This window comes from Vespa mandarinia, chromosome 13 (genome assembly GCF_050613455.1).
Source record: "Vespa mandarinia isolate Hongniang chromosome 13, ASM5061345v1, whole genome shotgun sequence".
In the NCBI taxonomy this organism is placed as follows: Eukaryota; Metazoa; Arthropoda; class Insecta; order Hymenoptera; family Vespidae; genus Vespa; species Vespa mandarinia.
This window is the reverse complement of record NC_140822.1, coordinates 2,736,943-2,755,006: the sequence shown is the minus strand read 5'-3', so window position 1 is coordinate 2,755,006 and position 18,064 is coordinate 2,736,943. Positions and strand designations below refer to the sequence as shown.

General features: G+C 31.3%; 1 protein-coding gene across 4 annotated transcripts; it reads right to left on the bottom strand.

Annotated features, from left to right (window-relative positions):
- Positions 1-188: 188 nt before the first annotated feature.
- On the bottom strand, positions 189-3,472 carry Tmx3 (Thioredoxin-related transmembrane protein 3). 4 transcript variants are annotated; one of them, XM_035872456.2, is made up of 11 exons: positions 3,073-3,472; positions 2,676-2,724; positions 2,568-2,607; positions 2,330-2,493; positions 2,059-2,242; positions 1,832-1,976; positions 1,494-1,734; positions 1,206-1,398; positions 942-1,134; positions 731-866; positions 189-621 (listed from the first exon to the last, which is right to left on the bottom strand). In XM_035872456.2, exons 1-10 carry the CDS (start codon positions 3,113-3,115, stop codon positions 832-834), a joined length of 1,287 nt encoding a protein of 428 aa, XP_035728349.1. In that variant the 5' UTR covers positions 3,116-3,472; the 3' UTR covers positions 189-621; positions 731-831. The 4 variants fall into 4 exon arrangements, with proteins under 4 accessions (XP_035728349.1, XP_035728347.1, XP_035728348.1 ...); XM_035872454.2 differs by having other exon boundaries at positions 190-621; positions 2,676-2,733; positions 3,073-3,471; XM_035872455.2 differs by having other exon boundaries at positions 190-621; positions 735-866; positions 2,676-2,733; positions 3,073-3,471.
- Between the last annotated feature and the right edge of the window lie 14,592 nt (positions 3,473-18,064).

Here is an 18,064-nt window from a genome sequence, read left to right as displayed (position 1 = left end):
TTTGTAATTTCAATAAGATCATACAATTTTGATTTATCTCTATAATTTTAGTAAAGCCATAAAAATATACATGAAATTATAGTTAACTTTATTCGATGTAGGTAAGTATAATATACACCTAAAATACATGTAACGTATAATTTGTACTTCATTTCTAAAAAAATTTTTTCTTTATAATTTAAATTAATTTTATAAAACTGTTACACGATTATTTTAATAGTACCTTAAATGTATGCCGAAAATTTGACATATATAAAAGTCTATCTTTGATTTTAAATGCAGATACATACATACATACATATATACATATATATATATATATATGTGTGTGTGTATGTATATATAAAGTGTAATTTTTATATCTCACACGAATATTTTTAATAAATAATTTAAAGATATGGATCACACAAATCACTTTCAAAAGACTTAGATGAAACTTAGACTTACTTTTTGTATTGTCTTACGTATGTTCTATTTGGCCAGGATGATATCGTAATAATATAAGTACGTTTCAATTATCATCAGACATAGTTGAAGACGAAGCCACAATAAAATACTAAAATACTGTAAAATATCTTCTGCCTTCTTGATTTCTGTCAACCAAAGTAATTGGGATAATACCTAGATTCATATAAATTAAAAATTTAGTAATATATAAAAGAAAAATATTACTATAAAGAATTAATTCTCAAATTTATTACAAAATATATTTGATTATTATTATTATTACCTACTTGATTCCAAAGACTTAGCAAAACTCTATATGTATATTTACATTATATAATAATGATTTTATTACTTTATTTATAGGACACATATTTCTGATAATTTTTAATCTTTTTTCATATGACTTCCTCCTGAATGATCTACAATATAATATTAATTAAATTAAGCATAATATTATAAAAGAAATATATAAATTTGTTTTAAAACTCATTTACCTTCCTCTTCATCGTCTGCATCTAAAATATCCGGACAACAAATGCCGTAACAAATTAATGAAAGAAAACCAGCAGGTAATCCAAATAATACCATAGTTAAAATAGGATTGCCCATCCACATCGCTGCAAGTGTTGTTTTTAATTCAAACCACGATCTATAGATGCGTACTAATAAACTATTTCCGCCGTATCGCTGAAAAAAATGTTTCGTATAAGTTGATATTATATAAAACAAAAGAAAATGATAAATTTTATTCGTAATACCGGAGCACTTTCATTACGAATTTGCTCTAGGAACAATTCTATCACATGAGGCGTCAACTTTTCTGTTTCATCCTCTGGAATATGGTGATGATTCGTAGTTGTATTAATTACGATTAGGCTTGGCAATGGTAGAATCATCATTGCTATACTGTTGACTAGATCAGGACTAGCTATCCAACCAAATTGGAAATGGCTGTATAATATATACACAAGGGAAATATTAGAATAATTTGAGTAGACAATTTACTAATAATTATATAACAATTCTTACATTAAATGATAACATACTCGTGATACTTCTCTCGTTTTTTCTTAATCACAGACTCAACCATGTCTCTAAATTCTATCATACGAGGTGATACCTCTTCCAATTGATTCTCTTCTACGACTGCTAAAACCAAATTTTTATTAGTCAAAAAAAGTTGATTAATATTTCCTCTTGTTACTTTCGGAAATGTTGGAAAACGTTCTGCATTGATCCATTTATATAAAGTTTCGTTTAACTTCTCTATATCGGTCGTATTATGACCTAAAATCAAATATCACGTAACATAATGATTCATAATTGTTCATTTTGAAAAAAGGAAAAGAAAAAAATATATATTCAAAAATTATGTTGTACCCACCAGTAAAATTATAATGTAAATTTTCTTTATATACAAATAATGCTGGAGTATTTTCCACAGGAGCATGCCTGTTAACAACATTTGGATGAGATTGATAAAAAAATGCATGTGGTTGGAACACATCTGCAGTCTTGTGATATAAATCCTATAAATATAAATAATAATACAATTCAAAAACAAAATAGAATAAATTGCAAAGATAAATTAAAAAAATAATCATTTCCTACCCATAATGGTCCTGATCTTTCTCCAACATATAAAAAGTAAAGATCCCGTTCTTTCTTAATGGTATCAAAGCTTTGGCTCTTAGTGATTTCTTGTACAGGAGGACCGCTTAATCTCAAAGCAAATTTAACTATCTCATCTCTTGTTCTATCTCCGTGGTATGTAAATTCATTATCTCCTTTTAAACTATTAACAAATAATATTAATACTATATTTTGAAATCTTTTTAAAACTATTTTTAAAAAGTTACATAAAATCTTTTCATATGCATACAATAATATTGTAGGAAAGCCTTTAATTTTAAATTGATGTGCGACACTTGTAAATCGTGTACAATCAACGCGTCCAACACGTATAGATGTAGCATGCAGATGCTGTGCTACGTGAGACCAAATTGGTTCTAATCTTCTGCAATGTGCACACCATGGTGCATACATCTATAAGAAATTTTATAAAATTTATATACAATTTTATATAAAATCTATATCATTTATATATTCTTCATATTTACCATCACAAGCCATTGTCCTTCTTTATTAATTTCCAAAAATCTACAAAAAATACTCATATATGGATACTGTACATTTAAAAGAATTATAGATGACATAAGTATTCTTACCTATCGCTTAACTCGAGAACACGAGATGCTGTAGTATGCATAAAAATTGCTGAAAAAGCTAAATTGTATTTCAATAAGAAAATATGAATGAATATAAATGAATATTCTATATCTTTACATTGAATTAATTATTAAACATATTAAAATATTTCAAATTAAATATTTATACATATAAAAGTTAACGAATATAAATTGGAAAATAATATCTACTAATACTGTTAAAGTTAAGAATCTAAATCGTGTTAAGGGAAGTACAGGCAGGCAGTAAATTATCGATCGGTTGTATTGGAGGTTATTCTAACAGCAATATTAATCGAATGATATGTAGTTTTAGAAATAATAAAGTTCGAGTAAAAATGGATGATAAAATTATTTGAATAAATTAACAACAATATACCGTAAAAAGCTGCGACGAATGTAATTTTTGTCAGCGAAACCATTGTTGTTATATCACACGAATCGTAGAGAAATCGAAAGAGGAAGAAAGAGGAGCGTACTTTTTATAACCTTAAAAATACGGCCGGTTAAGCTTACTTCCACATTATTAAGATGATCATATTTAAATAAACATATTTCTATTGCTTGACGTGTCACACATTCGCAAAATTCCAACGTGCGTGATACATTTTTTAACCTTTATAAAACGCGACGCGATTTGTCGCACCTATCACACACAACTGTAATCAAAGTTCTTCCTGTGTACATGTAGAAGAGAATTCAAGTTTCAACATGAGCTATAAACTTCCTTGAAATTGTAATTTGCGATAATGAAGAGCTATCTACCGACATGGTATGAGAATACAGAGAATTCGCTCATCACAGGATAATAAAACATTAAAACAATTAAAAGGTCATATAAGAAGAAATAACAACAGATGCGTTACCTACACGAAAAAGGAATATTCAAACAGCGATGCTATCAGTCGGTAACTAAGATACCTATATTACCGACCGTCGAGTAAGTATATTTCTTCATTATTAATAATGTGGATTGTGATTATATGAGAATAAAAATCAGTAATAGTAGTACGAGGTACTCTTTAGCACAAAAATGGCTGCGAATATAGGAAATTTTTTTTTCCTCCAAAAATATCCAAACAGCATTTAGGACAACAGTCAATCTAGGCGTAAATCCTAACTAAATTTGATGCACAAGATTTGACTTTAAAATTTGAAGATGACCAATTGAGGAGATGGCTTTTCACATTTTCAAAAAGCTTTAATTTTATTTTTGGAAAATATCTTTTTTTATACGATTAAAAGTAGATAAAGCTTTTAAGAAATATCAAAAAAGCAATAATAATGCTTCAATCTTCATCTTCAATGTGGGTGGGCGCCTAAGAGCTCACACACCCATAAGGCCCATCCATGGGTCACAGCCGAAACTTATAAATAATAATTAATAAGAGTAAATGGGAATAAATGATAATGAACATAAGAATGATGGAAAAGTTCTATGCGCATTTCTCTAAAAAATGATCCTAGTATTCTACTATATTTAATCATTTATTTATTTGATGTCTGCTTAGTAATGTAAAGTGGGATTACTTTAATGATTAGTTGGAATTAGTTTGAAAAGATATTGGAAAAGTAATACAATATGCAGCCATTCGCTCGGTAATACCTGCATTTAAAAATTTACAATTAAACTTTGCAAGTATTAACGACCCAGGTCTCACTACGTGGAAGTTGCTGCATGTGGAGACCCACGGACTGACGGTGACTCTACTCTAAAATCCGCGTTTCGCGATACCGATCCGCTATACCTTGCCGCTTCAATGCATTGGCTTCTTAACTAACAGGGTATGCGTAGCTTTGCTACTACACACCTCTTACAGATAGCTCCACCATTTGCACCGTCCGCTTCAGACATAACGGATTATTAAGCACATTCGAATCGTGCTTTCCGAATTTCGAACAATCAAAGCGCACTCCTTAGACTACTAATCGCGTCGCGACACTCACGTGTGTGTTATAATTACGTAGATTCTACTGTTAAGCCGAAATTCGCGAAGTACCCCCATCGGAATTTTAAAGAAATCAAACGAAGTCCACGGTAGGACCTTTAATCGCGACCGAACACCCACGCGAATGTTAGAAAAACGATGACTCTACTCTACTATTCGCGTTTTCGATTCGAACAATCAAACGAAGTTTAATCGCGCCCGAGAACACCAACGCCTGTGCCAGCCGACACGCGCGCTAATGTTCTTCCTATCCTTCCCGTATTCGCGCGTAGAAATCGATGATGAATCTCGTCATGCGACGACGAATCCGTCCGGTGATGAACATATCCCTCGATGATCTATCCTGGAAAAGAAAAAGCTAAAGAGAAAATAAAAAAACAAAAAAACATATAAAACAGAAAATAATATATATACATATATATAAAATACAAATAGAAAATATATATAAATAGATAAGAGACTTAGAAAAAGAAACGAAAAGAGAAGCAGCATGCACCATCCCATGAGACTTACCTAAAGGTTATAAACCATAATTAATAAAAATATATTAAAAACATAATTAAAAGGACAACACAATAATAACGTAATTGAAAACATAGTTTAAAAAGAAAAATATGAGATAGAAACAAGAGCCGGAGAAAGAAAAGAAAGCCCCAGAAAGAGAAGAATAGAGAGACCCAAAAAGATAAGACAAGAGAAAAAGTTCTATATGATGCTGAGACAGCAACCCGCACAGAAGCCCTCCCCCACAGGCCCCTCCCATGGGTCCCACCCGAAATACACAAAGAACAATTAATGAGAATAAATAAGAATAAATAGAAATGACAGCGGACGTAAAAGAGACAGAAAAATTTCCTTTTCGTTTGTCTAAGAAATTATTGTACAATATATTCTTGATAAATTTCTTCTTTTGAAGTATTATTAACGACATAAAATGGAAAAATATTAATGTTTAATTGGAATTAGATTAAAAAGATATTGGAAAAGTAATACAATATGCAGCCATTCGCTCAGTAATACTTGCGTTAATGAATTTATAATTAATATATGCAAGTAATACCGACCCAGGTCTCACTACGTGGAAGTTGCTGCATGTGGAGACCCACGAGCTAACGGTGACTCTACTTTACTCTAAAATCCGCGTACCGCGATACCGATCCCTCATGCCTTCCGCTTCGGATATCTTGGGCATGGGACAAAGCTAACAGGAAGTATCTAGCCTTAGCTACAGGGACTCCACTTACAGAAAGCTTAACCGTTCGACACCCTCCGCCTCAGGCATAACGGATTATTAAGCACATCTGATTTCGTGCATCCGAATTTCGAACAATCAAAGCGCATTAATCGCGTTCGCGACACTCACGTGTGTTATTATTACGTAGATTCTACAGTTCTATCCAAATTCGCGAAGTAATCTAATCGATATGTCGAAGAAATCAAACGAAGTCCCCGGTAGGACTTTCAATCGCGCAAGCGAACTCTCACGTGAGTGTTAGTATAACGGTGACTCTAAGTTGAAATCCGAAGCGCACCCCGAATTTCAACACCAAAACGAAGTCCATGATAGGACTTTTAATCGCGCCCGGACACCCACGCAAGTGTTCGAAAACGGTGATTTTACTCTAAATAAACTAATCGAATATTCGAGCAAACAAAACGAAGTCCCCGGTAGGACTTTTAATCGCGCACGCGAACACTCACGTGAGTGTTAGAATAACGGTGACTCTAAGTTGAAATCCAAAGTGACATATGCTAACCGGTATTTAGACTTTCCATGATATTTGTCGGGATTTCCGCCCCGCTACCAAACATTAGGATTGTCATAACATCAGCCAGCTATGTACAGCACTACAAGGTAAACCGTTCGCGCACCCCGAATTTCAACACTAAACGGAGTCCATGATAGGACTTTTAATCGCGCCCGGACACCCACGCAAGTATTCGGAAAACGATGACTCTACTCTAAAAAAACGCGTTCGCGAGATAATCTAATCGAATATTCGAGCAAATTTAAACGAAGTCCCCGGTAGGACTTTTAAGTCGCGCCCGCGTTCATTCACGTGAGTGTTAGAAAAACGATGAATTTACTCTAAATTCGCGTTTTCGATACGAGCTATCAAACGAAGTTTAATCGCGCCCGCGAACACCCACGCCTGTGTACGCCGACACATGTGCGAGTGTTCTCCTATCCTGCCCGTATACGCGTGTAAAAATTGATGATGAATCCAGCCAAGCGATGACACATTAGACCAGAGGTGAACCTATCCCTTGACGATTTATCCTGAAAAAAAAGAAGCTAAGGAGAAAATAAAAAAAAGAAAAGAAAAGACATATTGAATATCGATGCATGATTGCTCGATCATCCCTGAAAAAGAAAAAAAGAAGATGAAAAATAAAAAAATAGAAGTAGCTCTGCACGCTGCTGAAACAACAGTCCGCTTCATCTCATGGGTCCTACCTAATGCTTAAAAATAAAAATTAATTAGAATATATTAACTAAAAACATAAAAACATAAAAACATAATTGAAAAGAAATAACAAATAATTATTAAAGAAACATAATTAAAAAGAAATAACATAATAAAAATCTGAAAAGACATAATGAAAAGAAATAACATATTAATAACATAATTAAAAACATAATTAAACAAGAAAAATATGAATAATAAAAGAGAGCTGCTGAAAGATAAAAAAATAGAAATAGCTCTGCATGCTGCTGAAACAACAGTCCGCTTCATCTCATGGGTCCTACCTAATGCTTATAAATTACAATTAATAAAAATATGTTAATAACATAACTGAAAACATAAAAACATAATTGAAAAGAAATAACAAATAATTATTAAAGAAACATAATTAAAAAGAAATAACATAATAAAAATCTGAAAAGACATAATGAAAAGAAATAACATATTAATAACATAATTAAAAACATAATTAAACAAGAAAAATATGAGTAATAAAAGAGAGCTGCTGAAAGATAAAAAATAGAAATAGCTCTGCATGCTGCTGAAACAACAGTCCGCTTCATCTCATGGGTCCTACCTAATGCTTATAAATTACAATTAATAAAAATATGTTAATAACATAACTGAAAACATAAAAGCATAATTAAAAAGAAATAACATAATAAAAATCTGAAAAGACATAATTAAAAAGAAATAACATAATAAAAATCTGAAAAGACATAATGAAAAGAAATAACATATTAATGACATTATTAAAAACATAATTAAAGAAGAAGAATATGAGATACAAAGAAAGCTGCAGAAAGAAAAGAAAATAGAAGTAAATCTACTCGATGCTAAGACAGCAACCCGCACAGAGGCCCACACCCATGTCCCCATCCCATGGGTCCCACCCGAGACTAATAAATCATAATTAATAATAGTAAATAAGAATGAAAAATATGAAATAGAAAAGAGAGCTCCAAAAAGAGAAGAAAAGAGAAGCAGCTCTATAAGATGCTGAGAAAGCAACCCGCACAGAGGCCCACACCCATGTCTCCATCCCATGGGTCCCACCCGAGACTTATAAATCATAATTAATAAAAGTAAATCAGTATGAAAAATATGAAATAGAATAGAGAGCCCCAGAAAGAGAAGAAAAGAGAAGCAGCTTTATAAGATGCTGAGACAGCAACCCGCACAGAGGCCCTCCCCCACAGGCCCATCCCATGGGTCCCACCCGAAATACACAAAGGACAATTAATGAGAGTAAATAAGAATAAATAGAAATGACAGCGGACATAAAAGAGAGATAGAAAAATTTCCTTTTCGTTTGTCTAAGAAATTATTGTACAATATATTCTTGATAAATTTCTTCTTTTGAAGTATTATTAACGACATAAAATGGAAAAATATTAATGTTCAATTGGAATTAGATTAAAAAGATATTGGAAAAGTAATACAATATGCAGCCATTCGCTCAGTAATACTTGCGTTAATGAATTTATAATTAGTATATGCAAGTAATACTGACCCAGGTCTCACTACGTGGAAGTTGCTGCATGTGGAGACCCACGGACTGACGGTGACTCTACTCTAAAATCCGCGTTCCGCGATACCGATCCGCTATACCTTTCCGCTTCAATGCACTGGCTTCTTAACTAACAGGGTATGCGTAGCTTTGCTACTACACACCTCTTACAGATAGCTCCACCATTTGCACCGTCCGCTTCAGACATAACGGATTATTAAGCACATTCGAATCGTGCTTTCCGAATTTCGAACAATCAAAGCGCACTCCTTAGACTACTAATCGCGTCGCGACACTCACGTGTGTGTTATAATTACGTATATTCTACTGTTAAGCCTAAATTCGCGAAGTACCCCCATCGGAATTTTAAAGAAATCAAACGAAGTCCACGGTAGGACCTTTAATCGCGACCGAACACCCACGCGAATGTTAGAAAAACGATGACTCTACTCTACTATTCGCGTTTTCGATTCGAACAATCAAACGAAGTTTAATCGCGCCCGAGAACACCAACGCCTGTGCCAGCCGACACGCGCGCTTATGTTCTTCCTATCCTTCCCGTATTCGCGCGTAGAAATCGATGATGAATCTCGTCATGCGACGACGAATCCGTCCGGTGATGAACATATCCCTCGATGATCTATCCTGGAAAAGAAAAAGCTAAAGAGAAAATAAAAAAACAAAAAAACATATAAAACAGAAAATAATATATATACATATATATAAAATACAAATAGAAAATATATATAAATACATAAGAGACTTAGAAAAAGAAACGAAAAGAGAAGCAGCATGCACCATCCCATGAGACCTACCTAAAGGTTATAAATCATAATTAATAAAAATATATTAAAAACATAATTAAAAACATAAGCACATAACTAAACACATAATTAAATACATAATTAGAAAGAAACAACATAAATAAATATTAAGAAAACATAATTAAAGGACAACACAATAATAACGTAATTGAAAACATAGTTTAAAAAGAAAAATATGAGATAGAAACGAGAGCCGGAGAAAGAAAAGAAAGTCCCAGAAAGAGAAGAATAGAGAGACCCAAAAAGATAAGACAAGAGAAAAAGTTCTATATGATGCTGAGACAGCAACCCGCACAGAAGCCCTCCCCCACAGGCCCCTCCCATGGGTCCCACCCGAAATACACAAAGAACAATTAATGAGAATAAATAAGAATAAATAGAAATGACAGCGGACGTAAAAGAGACAGAAAAATTTCCTTTTCGTTTGTCTAAGAAATTATTGTACAATATATTCTTGATAAATTTCTTCTTTTGAAGTATTATTAACGACATAAAATGGAAAAATATTAATGTTTAATTGGAATTAGATTAAAAAGATATTGGAAAAGTAATACAATATGCAGCCATTCGCTCAGTAATACTTGCGTTAATGAATTTATAATTAATATATGCAAGTAATACCGACCCAGGTCTCACTACGTGGAAGTTGCTGCATGTGGAGACCCACGAGCTAACGGTGACTCTACTTTACTCTAAAATCCGCGTACCGCGATACCGATCCCTCATGCCTTCCGCTTCGGATATCTTGGGCATGGGACAAAGCTAACAGGAAGTATCTAGCCTTAGCTACAGGGACTCCACTTACAGAAAGCTTAACCGTTCGACACCCTCCGCCTCAGGCATAACGGATTATTAAGCACATCTGATTTCGTGCATCCGAATTTCGAACAATCAAAGCGCATTAATCGCGTTCGCGACACTCACGTGTGTTATTATTACGTAGATTCTACAGTTCTATCCAAATTCGCGAAGTAATCTAATCGATATGTCGAAGAAATCAAACGAAGTCCCCGGTAGGACTTTCAATCGCGCAAGCGAACTCTCACGTGAGTGTTAGTATAACGGTGACTCTAAGTTGAAATCCGAAGCGCACCCCGAATTTCAACACCAAAACGAAGTCCATGATAGGACTTTTAATCGCGCCCGGACACCCACGCAAGTGTTCGAAAACGGTGATTTTACTCTAAATAAACTAATCGAATATTCGAGCAAACAAAACGAAGTCCCCGGTAGGACTTTTAATCGCGCACGCGAACACTCACGTGAGTGTTAGAATAACGGTGACTCTAAGTTGAAATCCAAAGTGACATATGCTAACCGGTATTTAGACTTTCCATGATATTTGTCGGGATTTCCGCCCCGCTACCAAACATTAGGATTGTCATAACATCAGCCAGCTATGTACAGCACTACAAGGTAAACCGTTCGCGCACCCCGAATTTCAACACTAAACGGAGTCCATGATAGGACTTTTAATCGCGCCCGGACACCCACGCAAGTGTTCGGAAAACGGTGACTCTACTCTAAAAAAACGCGTTCGCGAGATAATCTAATCGAATATTCGAGCAAATTTAAACGAAGTCCCCGGTAGGACTTTTAAGTCGCGCCCGCGTTCATTCACGTGAGTGTTAGAAAAACGATGAATCTACTCTAAATTCGCGTTTTCGATACGAGCTATCAAACGAAGTTTAATCGCGCCCGCGAACACCCACGCCTGTGTACGCCGACACATGTGCGAGTGTTCTCCTATCCTGCCCGTATACGCGTGTAAAAATTGATGATGAATCCAGCCAGGCGATGACACATTAGACCAGAGGTGAACCTATCCCTTGACGATCTATCCTGAAAAAAAAGAAGCTAAGGAGAAAATAAAAAAAAGAAAAGAAAAGACATATTGAATATCGATGCATGATTGCTCGATCATCCCTGAAAAAGAAAAAAAGAAGATGAAAAATAAAAAAATAGAAGTAGCTCTGCACGCTGCTGAAACAACAGTCCGCTTCATCTCATGGGTCCTACCTAATGCTTATAAATTACAATTAATAAAAATATGTTAATAACATAACTGAAAACATAAAAACATAATTGAAAAGAAATAACAAATAATTATTAAAGAAACATAATTAAAAAGAAATAACATAATAAAAATCTGAAAAGACATAATGAAAAGAAATAACATATTAATAACATAATTAAAAACATAATTAAACAAGAAAAATATGAGTAATAAAAGAGAGCTGCTGAAAGATAAAAAATAGAAATAGCTCTGCATGCTGCTGAAACAACAGTCCGCTTCATCTCATGGGTCCTACCTAATGCTTATAAATTACAATTAATAAAAATATGTTAATAACATAACTGAAAACATAAAAGCATAATTAAAAAGAAATAACATAATAAAAATCTGAAAAGACATAATTAAAAAGAAATAACATAATAAAAATCTGAAAAGACATAATGAAAAGAAATAACATATTAATGACATTATTAAAAACATAATTAAAGAAGAAGAATATGAGATACAAAGAAAGCTGCAGAAAGAAAAGAAAATAGAAGTAAATCTACTCGATGCTAAGACAGCAACCCGCACAGAGGCCCACACCCATGTCCCCATCCCATGGGTCCCACCCGAGACTAATAAATCATAATTAATAATAGTAAATAAGAATGAAAAATATGAAATAGAAAAGAGAGCTCCAAAAAGAGAAGAAAAGAGAAGCAGCTCTATAAGATGCTGAGAAAGCAACCCGCACAGAGGCCCACACCCATGTCCCCATCCCATGGGTCCCACCCGAGACTTATAAATCATAATTAATAGGAGCAAATAACAATGAAAAATATGAAATAGAAGAGTCCCAGAAAGAGAAGAAAAGAGAAGCAGCTCTATAAGATGCTGAGACAGCAACCCACACAGAGGCACACACCCATGGACCCCTCCCATGGGTCTCACCCGAGATATATATAGAGGATAATTAATAACAGTAAATAAGAATAAAAAGAAATGACAGTAATTATACGAACGATAAAATGCTGAATTTAATTTGATTAAACTTACGAAAAATAAAAGATTAATTAAAAAGAAATGAAATATTCTGAACACAGATATAAATAAATATTATTCTCTCTGAAAGAAATATTATATTTATTAATCGATAATATATGATAATATATGTACATGGTCTCTATAACGTTGCTAAGAATATCCTATTGTTTAAATATTAATTAATTATTCCTTCACGTGTTTGCAATCCCACGACTCGGACCTAACTGAAAAGAAATAAGGAAAGAAAAAAGAATTAGTATATATGTATATTAATTATACGAACGATAAAATGCTAAATTTAATTTGATTAAACTTAAGAACAATAAACGATTAATATAAATAAATATTATTCTCTCTGAAAGAAATATTATTATATCTATTAATCGATAGTAAATGACAATACATGTATATGATTTTTATAACGTTTCTAAGAATATCTTATTGTTTAAATATTAATTAATTATACTTAACGTGTGTCCTATATCGTTTAAATGTTAAGATAATCTTCTTTGTTAATTATTCCTTCCCGTGTTGGCGATCCCACGACCTGGAACTAGCTGAAAAGAAAGAAGGAAAGAAAAAGAAATATGTACATATTAATTATATGAACGATAAAATTATGAATTTAATCTAATTAAACTTAAGAAAAATAAAAGATTAATTAACAAAAAAAATGAAATATGCTGAAAACTGATGTAAAGAAATATTATTCTCTCTGAAAGAAATATTTTATTACTTGTACATTTCATAGACATATGATTTTTTAATATAGATCTCGATTTTATTAAAATAAAATTATGAATTTAATTGAACTTTAGAAAAGAAAAAAAATGTACAAAATTTATCAATCGACTTTAACGTAAAATTTGATTTTATTAAACTAAAATTATAAATTCAATTGAATTTTAAAATAGAGAAAATGTGTAAAATTTATATCTCGAGTTTAATATTAAACATTCATAAAATATGAAGTAATGTCTATTCGTGTACACGGAATGTTACTTCGTCTTAGTTTTTTAAATCTACACCCCTACAGGCATCACCATAAGAGCATTTTGAATGACAACATGATAAAATTAAATACGACTAAGAACCATTCTCGAAAGTTTCAAGTGAATTTTCGAAAATAATTCAATAGCCTAATAATTGCCCTCTTGAGCCACAATTTGTGATGGACCTCTTCGGCATATAGCATCTTGTTTAATTCGTGCCCTAATCAAATCAGAAACTGTAACGACAAATTATCATTCAGAAACTGTAACGACAAAATTTTATTCGAAATAATACGATATAAAAGAAAATCTTTACACAATTATTGGTAGCCTAAGAAAAATTTTAATTAGTATATTAATTGCTGAAAATCCTGAGCTAAAAATTAATTAATTTAATTATCTAGGCTTACGGACTATGACTCTGCAAGTCTCTTTGTTTTTTTAGCAATTATTCTACTCGACTTTTCTCTTTTTCAAAAGCAACGATTTTATTGAGACTTCTCTTTTATCAATTCAAATTAATAAAATATTTAATTAATAATTAATATTTATTTAAAAATATATAGCAAACCCTTGGATGTTCCCTTTTTACAAGCGAATATTTTTATTATTATAAGAAAATCATGCACAATTACGCTTGTAATCCAGATACTATCCATCGCGAATATCTTCTTGTTCATTATTTATTAAAATTCCTGGGTAATGATTCTTTGATATTATCGTTTAAGAAAAATATTTAAAACTGAATTAAAATATTCCAAATTTGTAATAATTATAAACGCGTTTTAACAAGAAGAACTTATCCTGATCTAATAAATAAATGAAAAAATAAAAAATCATTCACGAGTAAATCATCGAAGAAATTTACTCGTGGTCATTCAATGCTCTTCTAATAATTAATTACAACCAATCACTCGTGCCAATTTGGACCTTTCGTCCTTGACATGATTGAGTAATCAGAGGGATTTAAAAATTCACTCACTACTTAAGTTCTGCGATGGCTCCAAAACACTCGTTCACAGTTGAAGTCGAAATTGAAGATGGATGATTCTTTAAAATTAAGTAGGTCAACATCGAAGTTGATTGAGATCCTCTTCAATGATGCACTGATTCTATTACGCGATAAATATTTTTAAACGAACGGTCACTGAATTTACTTCGCGAAACTCTACTGTCTTTTATAAATACAGTCTATGTGACTGTTAAAAAAGCAAAACACTTTTCGTGAACAAACACTGACTCTAACGATTGCATTGCACACAATCGATGAAAATACACTTGTTGTTTAAATCGCGAAACCCAAACGAACAAACACTGCTTCTACTTCGCGATATTTTTATTTCAGCGATACTGAAAATATTCGATTAAATCATTGCTTCGCGCGCGACTGCAATAATAATCTGAAACAAAAAAATTAAATCAAAATTATTAATATCACTGTTATAACAAGAATAAATATATAAATTATTGAAGAAACGTGCAATATAAAAAGATATTTACCTTAAATAATCGTTGATACTTGCAGCAAAGACATCCTGAGATGTTTACTCGTCAAAGGCCAAAGGAGAATTGATAGATAAGAACTGATTTGATAATCGTCCAAGTCCATAAGGATATCGTATATGTTAATAAAAAAAAATACGCGATGAAAATTTTTAAGTATCTAAATTGCAAATTAAAATTACTCTAAGTTCCACGCACGTTTCTTTCTTTATAATGTTTAAATTAATCTACTATTGTGTAAATATTTGTTTATTGTACTACGCGTACATTAAATATTGTTTAAATAATTATAAAATTACCGAAATTATTAATTTGTAAGTTTCCGCGATTAGAAATAGTGAATACGATGTGCACTGGACGAAGTACAGAAGTAAATTAACTCACGAATCGTCAAAGTTAATCAAAGGAACGTTTATGTTTATATTGCAGAAGGCCAACAACCGAGAATTTAAAATTTTTAAGTATTAGAATTTTATTTTAAAATTATTTTTAGTTTCTCGCGTGTTTCTTTCTTTATAATGTTTAAATAAATCTACTATTGTTTAAATATTCCTTTATTGCACTATGCATACATTAAAAGTTGTTTAAATAATTGAAAAATTATAGAAAGTATTAATTTTTAAGTTTTCGCGATTAGAAATAGAGTGTATCGATGTACACTGGACGGAGTACAGAAGTAAACTAACTCACGAATCGTCAAAGTTAATCAAAGGAACGTTTATGTTTATATTGCAGAAGGCCAACAACCGAGAATTTAAAATTTTTAAGTATTAGAATTTTATTTTAAAATTATTTTTAGTTTCTCGCGTGTTTCTTTCTTTATAATGTTTAAATAAATCTACTATTGTTTAATTATTAATTTATTCTACTTCGTGTACATTAAAAGTTGTTTAAATAATTGAAAAATTATCGAAAGGATTACTTTTTAAATTTTCGCGATTAGAAATAGTGAATACGATGTGCACTGGTCGGAGTACAGAAGTAAACTAACTCACGAATCGTCAAAGTTAATCAAAGGAACGTTTATGTTTATATTGCAGAAGGCCAACAACCGAGAATTTAAAATTTTTAAGTATTAGAATTTTATTTTAAAATTATTTTTAGTTTCTCGCGCGTTTCTTTCTTTATAATGTTTAAATAAATCTACTATTGTTTAATTATTAATTTATTGTACTTCGTGTACATTAAAAGTTGTTTAAATAATTGAAAAATTATCGAAAGTATTAATTTTTAAGTTTTCGCGATTAGAAATAGAGAGTATGATGTGCACTGGTCGGAGTACAGAAGTAAACTAACTCACGAATCGTCAAAGTTAATCAAAGGTACGTTTATGTTTATATTGCAGAAGGCCAACAACCGAGAATTTAAAATTTTTAAGTATTAGAATTTTATTTTAAAATTATTTTTAGTTTCTCGCGTGTTTCTTTCTTTATAATGTTTAAATAAATCTACTATTGTTTAATTATTAATTTATTGTACTTCGTGTACATTAAAAGTTGTTTAAATAATTGAAAAATTATCGAAAGTATTACTTTTTAAGTTTTCGCGATTAGAAATAGTGAGTACGATGTGCACTGGACGGAGTACAGAAGAAAACTAACTCACGAATCGTCAAAGTTAATCAAAGGAACGTTTATATTTAAATTGCAGAAGGCCAACAACCGAGAATTTAAAATTTTTAAGTATTAGAATTTTATTTTAAAATTATTTTTAGTTTCTCGCGTGTTTCTTTCTTTATAATGTTTAAATAAATCTACTATTGTTTAATTATTAATTTATTGTACTTCGTGTACATTAAAAGTTGTTTAAATAATTGAAAAATTATCGAAAGTATTACTTTTTAAGTTTTCGCGATTAGAAATAGAGTGTATCGATGTACACTGGACGGAGTACAGAAGTAAACTAACTCACGAATCGTCAAAGTTAATCAAAGGTACGTTTATGTTTATATTGCAGAAGGCCAACAACCGAGAATTTAAAATTTTTAAGTATTAGAATTTTATTTTAAAATTATTTTTAGTTTCTCGCGTGTTTCTTTCTTTATAATGTTTAAATAAATCTACTATTGTTTAAATATTCCTTTATTGCACTATGCATACATTAAAAGTTGTTTAAATAATTGAAAAATTATCGAAAGTATTAATTTTTAAGTTTTCGCGATTAGAAATAGAGAGTATGATGTGCACTGGTCGGAGTACAGAAGTAAACTAACTCACGAATCGTCAAAGTTAATCAAAGGTACGTTTATGTTTATATTGCAGAAGGCCAACAACCGAGAATTTAAAATTTTTAAGTATTAGAATTTTATTTTAAAATTATTTTTAGTTTCTCGCGTGTTTCTTTCTTTATAATGTTTAAATAAATCTACTATTGTTTAATTATTAATTTATTGTACTTCGTGTACATTAAAAGTTGTTTAAATAATTGAAAAATTATCGAAAGTATTACTTTTTAAGTTTTCGCGATTAGAAATAGTGAGTACGATGTGCACTGGACGGAGTACAGAAGAAAACTAACTCACGAATCGTCAAAGTTAATCAAAGGAACGTTTATATTTAAATTGCAGAAGGCCAACAACCGAGAATTTAAAATTTTTAAGTATTAGAATTTTATTTTAAAATTATTTTTAGTTCCTCGCGCGTTTCTTTCTTTATAATGTTTAAATGAATCTACTATTGTTTAAATATTCGTTTATTGTACTACGCGTACATTAAAAGTTGTTTAAATAATTGAAAAATTATCGAAAGTATTACTTTTTAAGTTTTCGCGATTAGAAATAGAGTGTATCGATGTACACTGGACGGAGTACAGAAGTAAACTAACTCACGAATCGTCAAAGTTAATCAAAGGTACGTTTATGTTTATATTGCAGAAGGCCAACAACCGAGAATTTAAAATTTTTAAGTATTAGAATTTTATTTTAAAATTATTTTTAGTTTCTCGCGTGTTTCTTTCTTTATAATGTTTAAATAAATCTACTATTGTTTAATTATTAATTTATTGTACTTCGTGTACATTAAAAGTTGTTTAAATAATTGAAAAATTATCGAAAGTATTACTTTTTAAATTTTCGCGATTAGAA